General features: G+C 37.2%; 1 protein-coding gene across 1 annotated transcript; it reads right to left on the bottom strand.

The window, feature by feature from the left end:
- Positions 1 to 17,882: 17,882 nt before the first annotated feature.
- Positions 17,883 to 18,848, bottom strand: LOC120515194 (odorant receptor 131-2-like). Its single transcript, XM_039735945.1, has one exon. The coding sequence runs from the start codon at positions 18,846 to 18,848 to the stop codon at positions 17,883 to 17,885; it is 966 nt and encodes a 321-aa protein (XP_039591879.1).
- Positions 18,849 to 22,503: the final 3,655 nt, after the last annotated feature.

Genomic DNA, 22,503 nt, shown 5'->3' with positions numbered 1-22,503 from the left:
TGGCAACCATACAACCTGATAAACAGCAATGTGTAGTTTTGAGCGGCACACAGACTTGTTAGTTACTTAAAATGTTTCTAGTTAAGGCATCATTTGCGGTCAGCTTTTTTCAGAACAGGCCGCATACCTGTTTCAATATGGCTGCCGAGCTGTGCTCTTCATTGTGTTGTCCTTTTCAATTCATGCATCAGTTTGGTAAGAGAGAGAGTGAGGTAGAGCAAGCAAATTTATAGGTTTTCTGTCCAACCCGTAGAGCCAAAAGGGCATCATAGTACTTAAAAGCTATTGATACAATCCAATTCCAAACAGCCATACTTCTAACCAATGGGGGGATAGAACATCTTCACACTTGCCTCCAAAACCATATGTTAATGTAAAGCTTGGCAGTTAGACAGCCTGGCTTTCCTGCGGTGGTTGAGAGAGAGACTTTAACAGAGAAACACTTGCCAAACTGGTTTGAGGCACTTCCTCTAAATTCTTTAGTAAAATTCAAAGAGACCCATTCCTAAAAGAAGGGGTAAACATGAATGCTTCTCACTAATGTAACACTAATATTAAATAGCTTTTCCTAAGTTACAAATAAAGACATACAAAATATGTATCAACTTGTATGCAATATTTCACATCACAAGTGTCTTAACCATATCTTGAAAATATTATTGTGATTTTTTATTTTTTCTTTAAATAAAACAGCACATGCATGAGAACATTAGAACAATTGTTACGAGAACAACCCATTCAAGCTTAATAACAAGTTGAGATTTGAAGGTCTCTATAATCCTTCCGTTCAACACACTACTTGAAATTTATTCCACGTATTCATGGTTCTTTATGTGAAGATAAACTTTCTGTGCAAAATATCAGACCTTAGCAAGTTTACAACCATGTGTTTTTGTTGCAGAATGTATTTTAAAGTTAGAGCGGGGATCCACTATACTGATTCATTTTATTATTTTAAACACTTTTATCATTTCATGTCTTAATCTTTGTTTGCTTCATCTGAAAAAGTTCAACTCTGCCATTCTCTCCTCATAGCTCATATCTCTTAATAAATATAGACCCATTTCAAATTTACCCTTCTTTCTAAAATACATGAAAATGTAGCTGCCAATCTGCTTCAGTCTCACCTTAAACTTCACAATTTATTTGAGAAATTCCAACCTGGCTTCTACACCTGTTATGGTACCAAAACAGCATTAACACGGGATGTAAATGACATTCTAATATCCTCTGATGAAGGAAATTCAAGTGTAATTATGTTATTAGATTTAAGTTCAGGGTTTGACACCATTGACTATTCTGTGTTACTACACAGGCTGGAAAATGACATTGGGCTCATGGACTCTGTCTTTGCCTGATTTAGCTTTTATTTATCAAATCAATTCCAGTTCATACAGAAATGTGCTGACAGTACTTCATCGTTATACTTAGGGCTCAGTACTGTTTTTACTTTACATGTTTCCATTGAGAACTATTACTAGAAAGTACCTTGAGCATAGGAAAGTCACTATATAAATAAAATGCACTGTATAATCATTATTATTTAAATTTAACATTAATTTTCACTCATATGCAGAAGACACCCAATTATAAAGCCCTAAGAAAATAGCAAATTAACACATTGGCATTCAATGAAGAGTCTCATCTCAAATGTTCAAGATCAGTGCTGTGAAAATATCCAACACATCATTAAACACTATGGGTTTAATGTAAAGTATGTTGTGTTAATGTCCTGTAACACATTTTATTAATATCATCCAAACCCGTAAAAGCATCCCTAAGAACTAGACGATGATCACTTTGATTAAAGATGCTGTATTGGGGTAGAATCACGTGGCACATGCTACTAATAGCCACATAGTTCTTCTTCTATTTGTGTCCTCACCACTGATTGCCCTTGCTGTCTAAACTTATTCAAAATGGCATATAAGATTTGGCTTACCTTGATGCCTACGATCATTGCTACTTTACAAAGAAGGTCCCATTTCTCACTAATATGGCAAGCCAAATTAACATTTAGAGATAGCTCAAAATGAATTTTTGATAACTTAAAATGCAATTTAAATTTATCTTCACTACATTTTTAGATACATTTATATCAAATGCATTTCAAGATATATCAAATACGTTTTCAGATATCTAACAATAACCGCGTGTGCATTTCAAAGTATCTCAAATGAATTTTCACATTTCTTAAAATGACCTTTCATTCATTTTGAGATATCTTAAATGGATTTTAAGATATCTCAAATCACTTCCTGTAAAACAGCATATTTTTTAATAGGTCTTCTTGTTTATTATCCATCCATTATCTAACCCGCTGAATCCGAATAGGGTCACAGGGGTCTGCTGGAGCCAATCCCAGCCAACACAGGGCACAAGGCAGGAAACAATCCTGGGCAGGGTGCCAACCCACCGCAGGACACACACAAACACACCCACACACCAGGGCCAATTTAGAATTGCCAATCCACCTAACCTGCATGTCTTTGGATTGTGGGAGGAAACCGGAGCGCCCGGAAGAAACCCACGCAGACACGGGGAGAACATGCAAATTCCACGCAGGGAGGACCCGGGAAGCGAACCCAGGTCTCCTTACTGTGAGGCAGCAGCGCTACCACTGCGCCACCGTGCCGCCCCTTGTTTATTATGCGATATTTTAAAATGTATTTTAAATATCAAGAAAATGGACAGGAAGTTTAGAGATGTATTTCAGATAACTTAAATTGTATTGTAGATATCTGAAAATGCTTTTGAGATAACTTGAAATAATTTAGTGTCTTTTTAAATGCACCTTGTATGCATGTATTTGAGATATCTTTTTTTTAATGCATTTTTTTATTAATTAAAAGCAAGTAACATTCCATACAAGCATGTCAAACTTCACAAAATTACGTAAGCTCTAATCAAAAACAACAACAACAACATTTATTTATATAGCACATTTTTATACAAACAGCAGCTCAAAGTGCTTTACATAATAAAGAATAGAAAAATAAAAGACACAATAAGAAAATAAAATAAGTCAACATTAATTGACATAGAATAAGAGTAAGGTCCAATGGCCAGGGTGGACAGAAAAAACAAAAAAAAAACTCCAGACGGCTGGAGAAAAAAATAAAATCTGTAGGGATTCCACACCATTAGACTGCCCAGTCCTCTCTGGGCATTCTACTTAACATAAATGAAACAGTCCTCTTTGGATTTAGGGTTCTCACAGTAGGACTTGATAATGATGGTCACGTAGACTTCTGCCTTTTAATCCATCCATCATTGTTGGAGCATCATGATGCTTTGAGTAGGTGGAGGTGGCGCAGGCCACCACCACAAAGAAACCGGAAAAAGAAACAAAAGAGAGAGTAGGGGTCAGTAGGGATTTTAGAGCCACCATGAATAGTTATTATGATGAATTGAACATACAGAGTATCAGGATTAAGTTAAATTGAAGTTATAAAAAGGCCATGTTAAAGTAATATGTTTTCAGCAGTGTTTTAAAGTGCTCTACTGTACTAGCCTGGCGAATTCCTATTGGCAGGCTATTCCAGATTTTAGGTGCATAGTAGCAGAAGGCCACCTCACCACTTCTTTTAAGCTTTGTTCTTGGAATTCTAAGGAGACACTCATTTGAGGATCTAAGGTTATGATTTGGAATATAAGGTGTCAGACATTCCGATATATAAGTTGGGGCGAGATTATTTAAGGCTTTATAAACCAGAATTTTAAAGTCAATCCTGAATGACACAGGTAACCAGTGTAGTGACATTAAAACTGGAGAAATGTGTTCAGATTTTCTTTTCCTAGTTAGGATTCTAGCAGCTGCATTCTGCACTAGTTGCAAACGATTTATGTCTTTTTTGGGTAGTCCTGAGAGGAGTGCGTTTCAGTAATCTAGTCGACTGAAAACAAATGAGTGAACTAATTTCTCAGCATCTTTCAATGATATAAGAGGTCTAACTTTAGCTATGTTTCTTAAGTGAAAAAATGCTGTCCTAGTGATCTGATTAATATGCGATTTAAAATTCAGATTACAGTCAACAATTACCCCTAAGCTTTTTACCTCCGTCTTGACTTTTAATCCTAATGTATCCAGTTTATTTCTAATAGCCTCATTGTATCCATTATTGCCAATTACTAAGATTTCAGTTTTCTCTTTATTTAACTTGAGAAAGTTACTATTCATCCATTCTGAGATACAAGTCAGACATTGTTTTAGTGAATCAAGAGAATCGGGGTCATCAGGTGCTATTGATAAGTACAGGTGTGTGTCATGAGCATAGCTGTGGTAGCTCACGTTGTGCCCTGAGATAATCTGACCTAACGGGAGCATGTAGATTGAGAAGAGCAGCGGACCCAGGATAGAGCCTTGTGGAACACCATATTGGATATCATATGACTTTGAGTTGTAATTACCACTACTAACAAAGAATTTTCTCCCTGTCAGGTAGGATTTAAACCAATTTAAGACACTGCCAGAGAGGCCCACCCATTGACTAAGGCAATTTCTAAGAATATTATGATCAATGGTGTCAAATGCAGCACTTAGATCTAAGAGGATGAGAACAGATAAAAGGCCTCTGTCTGCATTCATTCGCAAATCATTTACTACTTTAACGAGTGCAATTTCTGTGCTGTGATTTGTTCTAAAACCCGATTGAAATTTATCAAGAATAGCATGTTTATTTAGTTGGTCATTTAACTGGATAATGGCTGCCTTCTCCAGAACTTTACTTAAGAAAGGCAGTTAAGAGATGGGTCTAAAATTTTCCAAGAGCCGAGGGGTCAAGATTATGTTTCTTAAGTAGGAGTTTAACTACAGCTGTCTTAAGAATTTACTATGTCAAGAACATTATCAATTAGCACGCCCGATACTTCTTTGAAATAATTTGTTGGTATTGGATCAAGGACACAGGTGGAGGGTTTGAGATATTTTTTTGTAAATCGGGTAAATCTATCCTAGTGAAAGAGTTGAATTTGTTTATAACAGAATGCTGGGATTTAGGAGGATCCTTAGTGTTGGAGGGATTCTAATATCATTAATTTTTTGATTGAAAAATACAGTGATAGCCTCACAGGTTTTACTGGAAGTACTTAGGAGGCATTCCTTTGAGTTACCTGGGTTTAGTAGGCGATCAATTGTAGAAAATAAGGGATTACTAGCATTGTTATTTATAATCTTAGAGAAATAGCAGCGCCTCTCTAGACGGACAGTGTTATTGTATTCTGTTTTTCAACCCTCTCCCAAGAGAGCTAAGCCAACAAGTCAAGTCAAATTGGGGAGCATGCACTGGTACAGTTACTTGCCGCACCCACTACACGATGAAACAGCTCGGAATCCCAGTTGGCAAGCCCCGAGGAAGAAACACGGTCCAGTCCCACCCTTCAGATATAACTCAATAACCCTCTATCTGCTGCAGCTAGGTGTTACATAGGTGATCCCTTGACCTGGTCCAGCCACTCAGTCCCCAACAATGAGGATCTTATGAGCTATCGCTGTAGAGCATCAGCAACGTGAACAAGAAATCAAGAAACATCTATTTGATAGATGGTGTAAGCTCTGGGAATTCAAACCTGGGGCCTCATGTATAAACGGTGCGTACGCACAGAAATGTTGCGTAAGAACTTTTCCACGTTCAAATCGCAATGTATAAACTACATTTGGCGTAAAGCCATGCACTTTTCCACGGTACCTCATACCTTGTTGTACGCAATTTCTCCGCTCGGTTTTGCAGAATGCTGGCACCCAGCGTCAAAGCAATGCTACTGTTCCTGTGTGGTTACCCTTTATTTTGTAGATCCACATTCCTGACGCAGCTTTATAAATACACTGAAACTAACTGCATATTGTTTATTAGTGTAATGCATCTTACTGTAATTAACTTATAGCAATATAATGGTCCAGGGAATAGCCAAAGTATTCCAAATACCATAACTGCTTTAGCGTTGTTACTCTCACTGCACCTTCTTCTTCTTTCAGCTGCTCCTGTTAGGAGTTGCCACAGCGGATCATCTTTTTTCATATTACTCTCACTGCACCACTCGGAGTATTTATATCACTGTACCTGAGTGTGAATCACAGCAGCAGCTGATCGGGAAGAAAATTATCGGTATACAGCTTCAAGAACACGCTGTCTCAGCTACGGCCAAACGTTTCAAAGACTTTCCTGTACGGACCTCGCGGTTCAGAAATTGTTTCATCCCAAGAACTTTAAACGCACTCAATCAAGTGCTCCTTGTAGAACTGTTTGTACTTATAAGTACAATTACCTCACTGTAAACTTGCACTACAGTTATAATATTACACAACCTGCGCCACTTTATAAAGCGCGTATTTACATATGATGACGATATCATTTTTAAAATGAAATGCAGCAAAATATGTTTATTATATTATACAGATGAAACTTTAACTTTATTTAAATAATCTATATTCTTCACTGGTACTGGCGTGAAGGATAGAATAATTGAACATGTACTACGAAGATATTTCAATGTTCCTTAAACGTTTTGAAGAATCGGCGCTCTAAGCTTACAGATGGCTTAACGTCTATTACAGAGCTGATTGTGTGGTGATTGGGTACTTGGAGAAAGAAAACGAAGGACAGGAATTGGGGGTTAGTACGTTTGAAAGAGACAGTACTGCTACAATAAATTATTTCATTGAAGGTTGTGCACGGCGCAGCAAGCATCTTGCGGAAGGCAGGAACAATCTCTGGAAGGGGTTCCAGCTCATCACTATCATTGTGCCACAATGTTCCCATGTTTAATAACATGCTTTAATTCATATCATCATGAAAATGATATCAAATATACATCACAGTATTTAAATTATTCAGAGAGCTGTAATATCATGAATGTAATGGATTCTGTGTCCTGTCGGAGGAAGAGAAAGCCTGTTTAAGAAACACGTAGTGATTCAAACACATAGAGCACATATACAAAACAAAGCATTTAACGTGCTACTTTAGTTATGATGGTATTTGAGAAACTTGTAAAATAAACAATTTTAAGATAAAGTTTATGATGTTCTACTTTAATGACAAAATAAACTACCTGATTAAAGTGGAAATTTCAAGATTAAAGTTGGCATTTCAAGCTTTTTTCCTACTGTGTCAAATTTTTTTTTCTTTTGTCTGTACCCTAATAAGCTTTCATATGACACTCAAACGGTGGGCTACGATGCCTTTTCACTGCGACTTTGATGTCTAGACCACTTCTTTTTTATTTTGGGCACTTTGCCACTTTCTGAAATTGAACTTTTAAAGTCTCTCTGCCACTCTGTATCACTCCATCATCTTCCTTTGTTCTTTATACCGCTATTTAAACCAACAAATAGTACATTTTTCCTTGCCTCCACTTGGTATTTGCTGAAATTTTTCTATTTTTCCCCTGTGCTTTTGCCATTGCCTTTTCACAGAATGCTGAGCATAAGGACTATTTATATTGATTTGCATATTCAAAGAGGCATAATTTTGGTAGGAGTTGGGGAGTGGCAGCAGGCGCGTGCACGTGAGTTACTTTTCATGCTAACTGGGATTTATGGAGCAGAAGAACGTGGAAGTTTGCATACACACAGATTTCTGCATCTGCATTGTTTTGTGCATCTGCACATTTACGCTTTTGTCCGTACACCATGTTTTAGTGTGAATTCTACACACACCATTATGCATGAGACCCCTGGGGAGAAACTAAGATAATAATCAATTCTGTTCTTAGAGGCAGTCTGGCTATGGACATACTTGACTTTTTCCCCTAACACAATGCTAGACCCATAACCTCTTTCCTGGCAATTAGTAAAAAATGGGTGCATTGTTTGATGCCTCATTTTTATCAAAGCTTCTAAAATAAAGCATGCTTTTCATTATTAAATGACAGAAAAACATGACTGTTCCCCATTAATACGGGCAAGACTTGATTTGGCTACCCTTGACCTGAATACACAAATTCAGAAAGTTCAAAGATGCAAGCATTTTTAATGAACATAACAGAAACAGAAAGCAACACACAAAATAATATATAATAATATTCTTGAAACTGTATAAACTATATAAAACTTGACATATCCAATATCTACTCATCTGTATTCTAGTAATTGTAAAAAGTACTGTTTCCTAAAATGAAATACTTCTTCATTATTGCTATAGTATTTTCAAATCAAATCTCATAAACGTGGAGTAAAAATAGAAATATTTCAGAGATTAATCAGAGCATGAGGGTTTGAGGTGGTAGCTCCCACCAGTTCTACTGTATACCAAGTAAAGCAGTTCTAACTGTTATGTGGTTAAGACACTTTTTCTTTAACTAAATGATATAAACCTTCAATGTAACTTTATTTATTGATAATATAAAATGCTATTTTGGAACGAAAACAATGATTTTCATTAACATATATCAGTAATTCTAAGGGCAGAAGAATTAAAAGTGTTGACAATTCTGCAGTGGAATGAACAGAATGGGAAAATGAACGAATAAATTACAGTACAATAAAATGCAATACAATTTATTTTTGTATAGCTCAAAATTACACAAGAAGTGCCACAATGGGCTTTAACAGGCCCTGCATTTTGATAGACCCCCAGCCTTGACTCTCTAAGAAGACAAGAAAAATTCCCCCAAAAAAAACACCCTAGTAGGGACAAAATAGAAGAAACCATGGGAAAGGCAGTTCAAAGGTTGGTTGAGCAGGCAGTGGGTGTCAAAAAGAAGAGAGTAAATACAATACAATACCATCCATCCATCCATCCTCTTCCGCTTATCAGAGGTCGGGTCGCGGGGGTAGCAGCTTAAGCAGAGAAGCCCAGGCTTCCCTCTCCCTGGCCACTTCTTCCAGCTCTTCCGGGAGAATTCCAAGGCGTTCCCAGGCCAGCCAGGAGACATAGTCCCTCCAGCGTGTCCTGGGTCTTCCCCGGGGCCTCCAATACACAGAACAAAACACAAATAATCCTCAATATAATATAAATAGTAAAATAAAAATATTACAAGTCCAGAGTAAAATTTAACAGTGGATGATATCACATACTGTGGTGGGCTGGTGCCTTGCCTGGGGTTTGTTTCCTGCCTTGCGCCCTGTGTTGGCTGAGATTGGCTCCAGCAGACCCCTGTGACCCTGTAGTTAGGTTATAGCGGGTTGGATAATAGATGGATGGATTGATGGATATCACATAATATGATTTGGATTTGTTTACAGTCCTGGAGACCTCAGCCATCAAGCTGCCTCCCCTATTGGCCATTCCTAAGCTAAGACAGCACTTGGCCAGGAAGGACCTCTCTGCCTGATGATTCCTGTGATCTTCCATCAGGGATGACTTTACCTTAGGCAGGAAAAACAACTTGGCAGGTGGGCAGTGGCACCAAGTGCCACATTTGAGTACCGAGAAGAGAAACAGAATAGGTGAGGGTTAGTAACAAAGTTAAACTATCATGTTATTTATGTTTTAGTGCTAATGACCAACAACAGAGATGCATTCTGTACAGTTAATCAGCAGCTCTAGTCAGGATTTACTAAACTGAAGTAGTGAGTCTTCAGCCGGGATTTAAAAGCTGAGACTGAAGGGGCATCTCGTATAGTAGCAATTTAAAGGCTTAGGTGATGTTATGTTGGTTGAAAAATGACTATTAGGCTTCTATATTGTGTGTTTATACATATTTTTAATTATGTCAATCTGATGTCACTGTGCTTGGTATTAATGTCATAGCCTAACCCTGACATTACAAGAGGTAGGTGTTGGCTGTTTTTTCACATTGTGCCACGAAAACTGTTCAGATTGTATGTACCAATGTTCTCACCTTGCTTTGTTAAATTATGAGATGAGCATAGTGGTTTATCAAGAAATACGAGACAATACAAACATTTCATTTCATTCACTGGTGCCGTTTTTTGAAATAAACACAGCCTCAAATTGTAAACAATTTATCCCACTTCAGCCTAACCCACTGTATCCCTGCCTGAGCTTGAGGGTAGTTACTGTGTAATAAACAGTCCTCAGAAGAAAAACAGGGTAGGAGAGCTTCAGTACTCTGATACTGTATGATTAGGATAAAAGAGGGTGGCATTGAATAAATACTGCATCATGGAGCAGCAACTAACCAGGATTTGAGCTGAAGAAGTCCAGTTTTTAATGGATTTGTTGGGTGTCTTGTTAGTCATGACACCAGCAATTTGTGATGAATTCAGTTTTAGATGTGTTGTCCACAGTAGTAAGCTCTTCGGTCTTCCGGTGAGTAGCAAGTAATAATTTGACTGCCAGAGCACTAAGACTGAATAACTTACAGTGATCAGAGCTAAAAGGTTGCAAATCTGATGCCACCATATTTGCTGTGAATGCCATCAGTATTTCCTCAGATTAGCAAAAGTTAAGCACGTAGGTGTATTTTAACTAAGTGCCATGGTGGTTAAGATTCTATGTACTGCTGTGTTTACCTTGATTTTACAGAATATGAGAACGGTGAAACAGAGTGAGATACTTGAAAGGCAACATGCACATTGTTTTATTGTATTTAGAGAAGTAAAAGCTTTATTCACACTCTGACACTCATTCTTTTGATTCTTTTAGTTACAAAATCCAGAATCCACCCCACCAAGATAGGGTTGTTCACATATACTTGAGAGTATTTCTTCCTTACTTATTTCTGTAGTCACATATGTCATTGACACCTCGCTTAACACTGGCACTTTTCCTACTGCATGCAAAAAGACCCTAAAAACACTGCTTCTCAAAAAGCCCACATTGACCCATCTCATGTAAGCTAGACCAGCTGCAACGTACTCCTTTATATCCAAAACCTTTCACTGTACTGCATGTAACTGTTGAGTAAAAAGCCAGGAACTTCATCAGCCTATTCAGAAAAGGCTCACCCCAAGTCAGCCAGCCCTGAAACTGCTGCCTGCAGCCTTTTACCTAAGCAAGCCCTAAAATGGGAATCTGACTAAGAAAAAATACAGTAATAGTCCAAAAATATGTAAAAATGCCCTAAAATGGAGAGGATAAACATAAGCATCTAGCTTGTCAACAAAAGGCTACATTGAATATGCAAAAAATTAAGATTTATTAACAAAAATAGAAAAATACACTAAAATGTTCAAAAGGGCAATAAAGGATTTGCCTAAATGACAATTCTCCATGATAGTGTCTAGATCTGGACAGTGTATGTGCCGAAAAAGAAGTCTAACTGCATTCTCATACCATTGCTCGCGTAGTAAAATGTCACACGGCATTTTTTTGTGGCATTACACGTATAATTTGTGAGCATGCCCTTGTCGATCAAACAGAGAAAGCACTGCACTCTACTTGTGACTTTACGCTGTAGAAAAATAAGTAAATAAATCAAGGTGAATAACATTCGATTTGGTTTTGATATAAGTAAAATATAAATGTTTCTTATGTAAAGACCATCACAAAACATAATCACAAACAGGAGTTTCTGTGATATGTTGGCGAGCTCTGTAAGCTGTGTTGTTTCTTTGAAGGACAGGTGTAGAGCAGACTGATTGGCAGGATGAGGGCAGACCTCCTCCAGCACCGAAACGTTGACATCTTTTGCCAGATGTAGGTGCGTTGTTCTTATATGTGAGTGGACGTTTCTTGCGGGGAGGGCTTCTGTCCTCTTTCTCCAATCTGATTTTACCTCTGTTATGGCATGTCTTTATTTGAAAACAGCAGTGTCAGATCGGGGCGAACATGAACGCGACTGAGAGAATAAAACTGAATTAAAAAAAAAAATGATAACCTTTATAAGTACCATACATTTACACCGGCTGTTACAGACCCAAATCAAATGTATGTTTCTTTTGTATAATAGTAACAATAAGAGCAGCTCACTACTCAAAATGTTTATTTTGGGAGAAGACTCGAAACTGGGACCTTCTGAATAGGAGTCAGCAGCTCTTACCACTTTACTACCAAAAAAGTCGCAATAAAAAGCCGCACTAACCTGATTTCTTTTTCTTCAGTTATAGTCTTGTTTTGTTATACTTGTATCTTTTGTGAAAGTGCTTATTTGATATTTGGACTTCAATCTTCACGCATTATACATTTCATGTCAAAATTTTATCGTTAGTACTAAAACATGGAAAAAGATTGTCTTTTAGGTATGTGTTCAACATTTCTGTCATCCTACACTTACATAGACAGTAGCTCTTTGTAGACATGAAACACACCTGAAATGCATGTGTTCCAAATAACAATGTATTTTTTTAGTCTATACAGCTCTAGGACTCCCTAATAAACAAAGTTTCAGTTGGGAGAGGTTTTTGTCATTTCTAAAGCGGGGTTTGAGATGGTATAGCAGGCTGCTTGCTGCTTGGGCTTATCGACACATTTGCAATAAAAAGCACGCTGAATAGCGAGGTGCGAGTGGATTTAAGGTGGGCTGGATTTACAAATGTTTTCATAAGCTTTGGTAATTCTTGTGTCAGAGGGGGACATTTTTGCACACTGGGTCACCATTCCATTTCTCTCTTAGGAAAAGAAACATGCAAATATTACATTTAAAGCCCAGCAGATGAACCGGCAATAGGCACCCAAGGCAAATTTCATGGGTTGATTATTGTGATGGCTGTCTACAGGATATCAGTATTTACTGTCTTGCAAAAGAGTCACCACTTTGAAGTTTTTGGCTGGTTGATATTATTATTTTTTCGTAGGTTTTGGTAATTCTAGTGTTAACCAAAAATTTAATGACTTTTCAAAGGAATATTTTATGTGCATTCAAAAGTAGAAGAATTACAGTGATCCCTCGCTATATCGCGCTTCGACTTTTGCGGCTTCACTCCATTGCGGATTTTAAATTTAAGCATAACTAAATATATATCACAGATTTTTCGCTGGTTCGTGGATTTCTGTAGACAATGGGTCTTTCAATTTATGTTACATGCTTCCTCAGTTTGTCTGCCCAGTTGATTTCATACAAGGGACGCTATTGGCGGATGGCTGAGAACCTACCCAATCAGAGCACGTATTACATATTAAATAAAACTCCTCAATGATATACGATATGCTTCCCGCGCGCTGCTTCGCACACTTAAAAGCTCTAACAGCCGTATTGATTTTTCATTGTTTGCTTTTCTCTGTCTCTCACTCTTTCTGAGAAATACAGGCAGATACTTATCCATCATGCAATACCATCAGGGAGGCGTATGATTGGCCCCATTATCTGCTCCTGACGGAGGGGGTGTGAGCAGAGGGGCTGTTTGCAAAGTGGCTGTTTGCTTAGAAGCTACGGACGCGCCTGTAAAAAATGCTGAAAGACTACCTTCACATTGATCCCTTCATTGGGCCGCTTTAACGCGGTGCTTGCATACTTAAAAGCGCAACAGCCCTGTCTCTCTCTCTGACATTCTCCGCTCCTGACGCACACTTCTTTGAAGAGGAAGATATGTTTGCATTCTTTTAATTGTGAGAAAGAACTGCCATCTCTGTCTTGTCATGGAGCACAGTTTAAACTTTTAACTAAAGGGTGTTATTTCATGTCTAGAGGGCTCTAATAATGTTAAAAAATGTATTTAGAAGGTCGTAAACAGGTGTTCAATGCTCTAACTGTGAAAATATTAGATTTATAAATAAAGAATCCTACTTCTTGGAAATTCATTTATCTGTCTGGAGCGGATCAACCGCTATAAATGAGGGTTTACTGTATAACTGTGCGGAGAAGATTTATAAAAAGTGTGGGAGATTTTCTAAGAGCTTAAAATATATAAAAATAACCATGCAAACATATGGTTTCTACTTTACATATGGGGGGTTCTGGAACGCAACCCCCGCAATCGAGGAGGGATTACTGTACAAAGTTATGATAACAGAACTGCTCCTTCCTAGGAGGATGTCTGTATTTACCTGACTTGGTAATTAACATGTTTGACAATATTGGTTTCTAAACAGCAGATCTGTACTCATTAATGGTTGGTAACAATACATTTTGTTAACTTGTGTTTTCTTTATTTGTTAAACCCAGGAAATTTAGATGTGCTATTGTTTAATCTGATTGTCCAGAACTGATAAATGCAGGGATTGAAGGAGATTTAAGCTCTGGCCAGGAGATGGCAAAAGGAGGGACAGTCCACTGAGAACACTGCCAAGACACTCGGACAGAGCACAGGGGCTCGCAGGCTGACAAGGGTATGTGGCTGGCACGACGTGAGGCACAAGGACGGCAATACTTCCAGGGAGGAAGAGACAGCTCCTCAAGGAGACGCCGGTTGTGGGTCCAGCGAGAGAGGGAAGCCGCATGTAAGGACCAAGCAAAGCTGGCAGATGAGAAATAAGGCATGCCTAGGTCACAGCAACACAAGGAACCTAGAGTGGAAAAAAAAGGGAACGACGAAGAGACGCTGACAGGGATTCAACAATTTGACACAACTTCTGTTGGGAAATGAGTGTGCGGTAAAAAGAATGCATCTGTGGACAGTTGAAGTGTTGGGGTAACACAGTGCGCAAACTGGACTCTGCACCACTAAAGGTTGTATCCTCCAATTCCTGTTTTTAACGGACTTTTAGAGTTTATACTGTGTGTTTTCCTTTTTTTTAAAAAAGGGAATTTCACACCTGATATTGTTAGATTTTGTTTATGTGCATTTGTCTTTTTAATGTACCTATTATTGTCTGGTGTAATAGAAGTTCCTGTTGGTTTTCCTGAAATTACTGTTGTGTCTTTCATTGTGTGTTTACTCACCGCCCAATTTAAAGAAACCTGTGTGCTATTATTGGTAAATTTCAGGAGTTCCCAGTCTCTTAATAAAACTGGGTGGCATAGTCGGATATTTAAATGGAGTCTAAGTTAGATTACCTGTAAATGTGACCAGACACCTGACACACTATTGTTAAGAAGTATTTAATCATGAAGAATCCACTGCATCCACTGAACAGTGTCTTTTCCAGGCAGAGGAGTAGCTTCAGTGACAGACTTTTGTCACTGTCTTTTGCTCCACTGACAGACTGAGGAGATCGTTCCTCCCCCACACTATGCGACTCTTCAATTCCATCTGGGGGAGTAAATGCTAACATTATTTAAAGTTATTTTCTGCTTTTACATGTATTTTTATTACTATTTAATTTAATATTGTTTTTTGTATCAGTATACTGCTGCTGGATTATGTGAATTTCCCCTTGGAATTAATAAAGTATCTATCTATCTATCTATCTATCTATCTATCTATCTATCTATCTATCTATCTATCTATCTATCTATTTAAAGACTCTCTTATTCAGTGAATATCCGCCTAATTGAAAAAGATTTTGATGTTACATTCTTAGTAGCTATGGACCATTGTAACTAAATTAAAGAGTCTAAAATCCAACTTTATGTTCCAACTCTCTCAGCAAAGACTGCACTCCTTTTCAGCTTGACGAAACTCAAGGGAACGCTAATGTTATATAAAACACTAATTAGATTATCACCTGTTGTACTGTGTACAGTTTTGGTACCCATTTTGCAACAAAAGATGTAGCAGTGTTAGAGAAAGTCCAGAGAAGAGCAACTTGGCTAAGTACAAGACTAGGAAGATTGATCTTGGAAGAGAGATTGAAGGAGCTGAGTCTTTACAAATAAAGTAATCAAAGATTAAAGTGAAATGATCAAAGTGTTTAAAATTATGATTGTAATTACTACAGTGTATCCCAGCTGTTACTTAAAAATACATTCCACAACAAGAAAACACCAAAATGGTTGTAAGCTTGTAAAGGGCAGATTTTGCATAGAAAGGTGAACCATAGACACATGGAAAAAAATAATGAAGTAGTGTGGTGAAGAGTAGGACATTAGGGACTTTCAAATCTTGAGTTGTAATTTTGGACAAGTTTGGTGAATAGGGTGGACAAGTTTGTTGGGCTTGAATAACTTGTTCATGTCACAATTGTTTTAATATTCTAATGCAGTTGCCATTTCTTTGAAGAAAAAATAAACATTTCAAGATTTATTTTCAAGATATACACAGTGTTGCCTACTCCATGCCAGCCTAAAACTGGGTAATGAAGGTTAAGTAAATGGATATTTGGATGTTTTAAGCATAGACAGGTACAACATGATAAAGTTTAGTGAAGGCTTTATTTTCAATTTCTAATTAGCACAGTGGACTTGTTTTTCACATTGGTTGCTTAAAATGAGAAACCAGTGAGAAATCAAAGATTGCAATTATAACATATGTAGTTTGCCAAACGTTATACTGTAGTACATATGAGGTAATGCAATGAACAAGAGTATACAACAATGTGCAGTATTCAAATCAGTAATACAATTACATCATGGGCTTGATTTCAGTTTCTAGATCAAATTCTGAGTAATTAGGTTACTCTTTTAAGTGATCTGCAAATTCATTAAGTATAGAATAAGCACAATGACTAACCCAAGCCTTTGAGGAAATATAGTCAAAAACTATCAGCGAACCAGGGATTCACAAAATTTACCGCATTAACATTCTTGCTCGTGTTGTATTTAAATAACTACCTGAACTATAAAGGAAATGACTGTAGCCAGAAATGTAAAGGGGTGTGGGTAAGTGGATAATGGAAATGTTTGTTATCTGAAAAACTGTCTGATAAAGTAGGAAAGGAGAAGCTTCTATGGATAACCATCTGAAAACTGTAGAAGGGAAAATACAAGCTAGTTTTCAAGTTTCTGACAGTATTTTTGGCTGTATACCATAAATTGGGCATTCTGTTTTTCAGATATTGAATTACAGGATGCCTGTAGAGGCAAAAGCTCAGAAATTACATTATGACTATTTAGATAAATGTAATGGTGATGGACAAGTTGACAGATGAGATTAGACAGGAGTCCCCTTGGACTATGACGTTTTCGGATGACATTGTGAACTACAGCGAGAGTAGGGAGCAGGCTGAGGAGACCCTGGAGAGATGGAGATATGCTATAGAGAGGAGAGGAATGAAAGTCAGCAGGAACAAGACAGAATACATGTGTGTGAATGAGAGAAAGGTCGGTGGAATGGTGAGGATGCAGGAAGTAGAGTTGGCTTAGGTGGATGAGTTTAAATACTTAGGATCAACGGTACAGAGTAACGGGGATTGTGGAAGAGAGGTGAAAAAGAGAGTGCAGGCAGGGTGGAATGGGTGGAGAAAAATGTCAGGAGTAATTTGTTACAGATGGTTATCAGCAAGAGTGAAAGGGAAAATCTTCAGGATGGTAGTGAGACCAGCTTTGTTATATGGGTTGGAGACGGTGGCACTGATCAGAAAGCAGGAGACAGAGCTAGAGGTGGCAGAGATAAAGATGCTAAAAATTGCACTGGGTGTGACGAGGATGGACAGGATTAGAAATGAGTACATTTGAGGGTCGGCTCATGTTGGATGGTTGGGAGACAAAGTCAGAGAGGTGAGATTGCATTGGTTTGGACATGTGCAGAGGGGAGATGATGGGTATATGGGGAAAAGGATGTTAAAGATAGAGCTACCAGGCCAGAGGAAAAGAGGAAGGCCTAAAAGAAGGTTTATGGATGTGGTGAGAGAGAACATGCAGGTGATAGGTGTGACAGAGCAAGATGTAGAGGACAGGAAGATATAGAACAAGATAATCTGCTGTGGAAACCCCTAACGGGAGCAGCCAAAAGGAAAAGAAGAAGAAGATAAATGTAGAGCATTTTCACTGTTCTAGGCAGAAATGGTGTAGAAATAAGACAAAATTTCATTTTTTGAGAAAGCTTTCCCATATTACATTTGCATATTTATTTTCAGTTACTACTGTATATCTAAAACATTGATTTGAATCAAGAATATTAATCATTAAGACCTTTTTTCAGTTACATTTGTCTGCTTTTGAATGTATTTAAAACATTGCTAAGAAAGGTCATGATATTTTTGGTTTAAGGAACAACATTTTGCTGTGTTATAACTCTAGATATATATTTTACCAGATTTGACTATTTTTCTCTTTTGTTGTTATCTGGAGGGACTTTGTTTTACTAAAGTACAAACCTTCACATATTCTTTCAGATACTTTCTGAAGTTTTCCTCCCTTATTCCATAAATGAGAGGACTCAAAAGACGTGGAAACAAAATTATTAATACATATGTGAAATATTGTACATCGCCTGGATCTTGATATTGATAGTACAGCCAAAGATTGTTGACAAGTGGATCAAGGAACATAAGTGAACTCAAAGTGAGCTGGATAGCATGTAGCAGTACTGTATTGTATGCCTTCCTAGCAGAAGATTTCTCAGAGCGACTGATTGATCGTGCTGTAATGACAATATGAATGTATGTGTAAACCATTGTGAGCCAAGCAACTGCAAAATATGTAAAGCTCATGTAGTCCCTTTTAACAGACAGAGAATAAGTTCGAACAAAACTGTCACTGTCACATATGATTTCGGTACTGAAGAAGTTCTTAGGCTCTACATTTAAGATAATTATAAGGTCGGATGCTGGAGAAAGAAAACTGATCAGCCATATTATATTCAGAATGATGTACGTTCTGCTGAGAGTGCAAATATTAGGGTGATGCAATGGTTTGCAGACTGCAATATAACGTTCGAGGGCCATAAAGGCCAGATTCAGAGGAGTGTTGTAGGTTGTGGTAACTGCAATAGCCATTAAAAAGTAGCAGAATGACACTGGCATGATATAGACAATCTCAGTCCAAATATGCATGATAATTGCAATAGTAATTTCCAACACATCATTCAGCACCATGTGAATAAACAAAATGTAACGAGGGTTCCTATGGAATATATGGTGTTTATAAAAAACAGCAATAAGCATTCCATTTATATAGTTGGTTACAATATAAAAGAGCAGAACAAGTGAAATCTTCAGGATGGACTTTGTTTGGCTGCTGAAACCTGGAACAGACAGCTCATCAGTACGCTGGGTTGACTGAATCGAATATCCTATAGTATTCATATTAACAGGTCCGGCATTTCTGTGGGAAAATAAATGTTGGGTAAACCAAGTATATAGTTAAGGGCACAGTATTTAGTACTTTAAAAAACTACATTTTTGAACTAGGAAAGAATAAAGATATATTCTGACATATGTCTAATACCACCCAATAAAACAATGAAGCGATAATCAAAAAGTGAAGAACTTTAAAATTTCTTATAACAGAATTCATAATCAAACATGATTAATTCAATTGATGGTTACAGAGATCACATCCTATCCTAGCAGCATTAAGCACAGAGCAGGAACAAAGTTACCATGGCATATCAGACCTTCAGTCAATTCACTCACACAGTTGTACAGGGTCATTTTGAGTTGCCAATTAACCTTATAAAAATTACAATTAACATAAAAATAAAATTTACAACTACAAAAGGGGAAAAAAATCTACACAAACACAGAGGCAATGTTCAAATTCCACCCAGGCAGGGACCAGCATGTCAGTCAGACTAAGAAGTCTGGAACTGAGAAATTTCAGAATTTACCACTGCACCGCTTTGCTTTTTGTTTGAAGTAAAGTAGGTTAAATGAACATTTTCTGGCATATTACTATCACTAATACATTTCAGTCTTATTTTAAATGAAACATATTTTCTTTAGAGTATTGTTCCATCCAGGACTGTCTCTTTCTTTCTTTTTAATGCAGATAGGATAAACTCTGGCTATCATTGACCCTGAAATATAAATAAGCACATTCAGAAAATGTATGGAAATGTATGGAAAATGTATGTGTTTGTATAAAATAAATAAATAACACATGTTTATTTGTTTTAATTTAATATACATCTCAACATTTTTTTACTTATTTGCTGTAAAATCACAATTTATTTTGGAAAAGCAACATGATATTTATTTTAACTTAAAGAGTATAGGTGCATTTAAAGAAACCCTGTACTGGAATAAGCATGGCGTGAAAATGAATAACACAATAAAAGCAGCCTTACCTGCTGTGCTCCTGGTGGACTGAGGAATATTAGGCTTCTAGATACTGTATTTATACAAAAAGGTAATTAATTACTAATTTCTAATGATGCCATACTTGATATAAACATCATTAGTGTAGTCAGAGAGTCACAGAAGTTATGCATTTGGGTGCGGATTTTATTAAATGTTGTAGGGGTTAAGGATATGCATACTTCTGTTTTCATCTGGCTTTCTTAAATTATGAGAAAAGCATAACAAAACTGTTCATTAAGGAATATTTAAGGTAATACACACATAGTTTTTCATGTAGTAGTCCATTTCAGGATATAGCAATGGTACATGGACATATTAAGAACTTATAAATAGTATTAAGAGTAAAAACAAATCATTTTGGATAATCCATCTAATATGTTCAAAATATAGGTACTATTGGATTCCATTGGACTCTGTTATATGGTAATAATTAACTGGTTACCAATTCAGTTCAAATGTATAGCTGGCATCACCTTTAGTTTTTCACCGTATAATTTCACTGACATGTCAGCTATGTATTTGTTTGCTAAGGCTATCTGTAGCTAAATACTTCCACCCATTTTGGCAAGAGCTAACTTTGAATGGGACACTTGCCTCAGGGCAAATTCATAAATAAATCCTCACTCACTTTTAGAGGGAAAATTTCAAATGACCAATTAACCTAACCTATACATCTTTGGGATGTATGACTAAATTTGGTGTCTCCAAAGAAAACACAGGAGATTATTCAAAATCTGGCTGATGAATACAAGGAGAAGTCATAAGAGCCCTCACCTCTGACAAACCATTCATCTTCTGTTATTATTATTGGTGTTTTTAAAAGTGCTTCTTTCTCTACAGGGTTAATGGATTGGTGAGGGTAAATTTCATAAAAGTTTTATTTTCTACCTGGAATAGTGTGTTTCCTTTATTTGAATACAGTGTATTTGATCTGTCATGAGTCTGATTTAAGTATAATAATAATAATTATTATTCTTTACAATTATTGCCGATAAAAGGTATTCACCTTCTTGGTAGTTTTCACATTTTATTGTTGTATAACATTGAATTGCAATGTATTTAATTTGGCTTTTTTAGGTGATCAACAGATAAAGACTCTTTAATATCAAAGTGAAAACAGATCTCTAAAAAGTGATCTAAGTTAAATACAAAGTTAAACACATATTAATCAATCACACATGTATTGATTGTAGTATAATTACACCTTATCTTGAAGGTCAAACTTGTACTGAGTCAGTATGGTGGACTAATCAAAACAATGAACACGAATAAACACTCTAGGTTACCCTGTGAACAAATTATTGACAAAAAACAGTCAGGGCATAAAAATATTAAAATATCCAATCCATCGAAAGCAGGCTGTCCACAAAAATCGACTAGTTAGTAAAGCCACCCTGAAACCTACGATAACTGAAGGAGTTACAAGATACATTGGATTTGACCTAGGATAATGTGTGAACATCAACTGTTGCCTGGGTTTTATGGGACAGATGTACACATAACATGTCAGCTAGTGTTTGCCAGAAGGCTCATGGGACACTGTAAGAACATCTTGTGGTATAATGAGGCCAAAGTTGACTTTTTTGGTCATCAGATCAAACGCCATATTTGTCAAGCTAAACACTGATCATTATCATAAACAAACCATTTCCACCATGAAGCTTGGTGGTGGAAGTATCATGCTGTTGGGATATTTCTCTGCAGCAGTCCTTTGAAGGCTTTTAGGGTACAATACATGCAGTAAAATACAGTGGAATCCTGGAGAAAAACTTAATGCAAAAACTTTCACCTTGTGTGGAGATTATTTTTTCTATCTGAAGACCAAAGCTGTACAGCAAGTGGTTTAGAAACAAGAATTTGAGTGTCCTGGAATAGCCAACATAGAGTCAAGATCAAAACCAAATTGACAATCTGTCACTGGATTATACACAATACAATACAATTTATTTTTGCATTGCCCAAAATCACACAAGAAGTGCTGCAATGGGCTTTAACAGGCCATGCCTCTTGACAGCCCCCAAGCCTTGACTAAGAAGACAAGGAAGATCTCCCAAAAACTCTTTTAGGGAAAAAATGGAAGAAACCTTGGGAAAGGCAGTTCAAAAAGAGACCTCTTTCCAGGTAGGTTGGGCATGCAGTGGGTGTCAAAAAGAAGGAGCAAAGAAGTAAGAACAATACAATACACAGAACAAATCCTCACTACAGTATAAAAAATAAAACTTTAACAAATACAGAGCAGAATTTAACATTAGATGATATCACATAATATGATTTGGATTTGTTTAGAAACCTGGAGACCTCAGCCATCAAGCTGCATCCCCCATTTGGCCATTCCACAGCTGAAACAGGGCTGGGCCAGCCAATCCGATGAAAGAAACCCTCTACCCCAGGATTCCTGTGATCCTCCATCAGGGATGACTTTACCTTAGGCAGGCAAAACAACTTGGCAGGTGGGCAGTGGCACCAAGTGCCACATTTGAGTACTGAGAAGAAAATCAGAATAGGTGAGGGTTAGTAACAAATTAGAACTATCATGTTACTTATGCTTTAGTGCTAATGACTAACAACAGAAATGCAGTCTGTACAGTTAATCAGTGGCTCTAGCCAGGATATGCTAAACTGAAGTAGTGTGTCTTCAGCCGAGATTTAAAAGCTGAGA

Source organism: Polypterus senegalus, chromosome 14 (genome assembly GCF_016835505.1).
Source record: "Polypterus senegalus isolate Bchr_013 chromosome 14, ASM1683550v1, whole genome shotgun sequence".
Lineage (NCBI taxonomy): Eukaryota > Metazoa > Chordata > Cladistia > Polypteriformes > Polypteridae > Polypterus > Polypterus senegalus.
Note: the sequence above shows the minus strand (reverse complement) of the source record. Positions and strands in the feature narration are given on the sequence as shown.

Excerpts from the sequence above, each read along its gene's own strand:
- LOC120515194 (XM_039735945.1), bottom strand. The coding sequence starts at position 18,848 with ATGAATACTATAGGATATTCGATTCAGTCAACCCAGCGTACTGATGAG.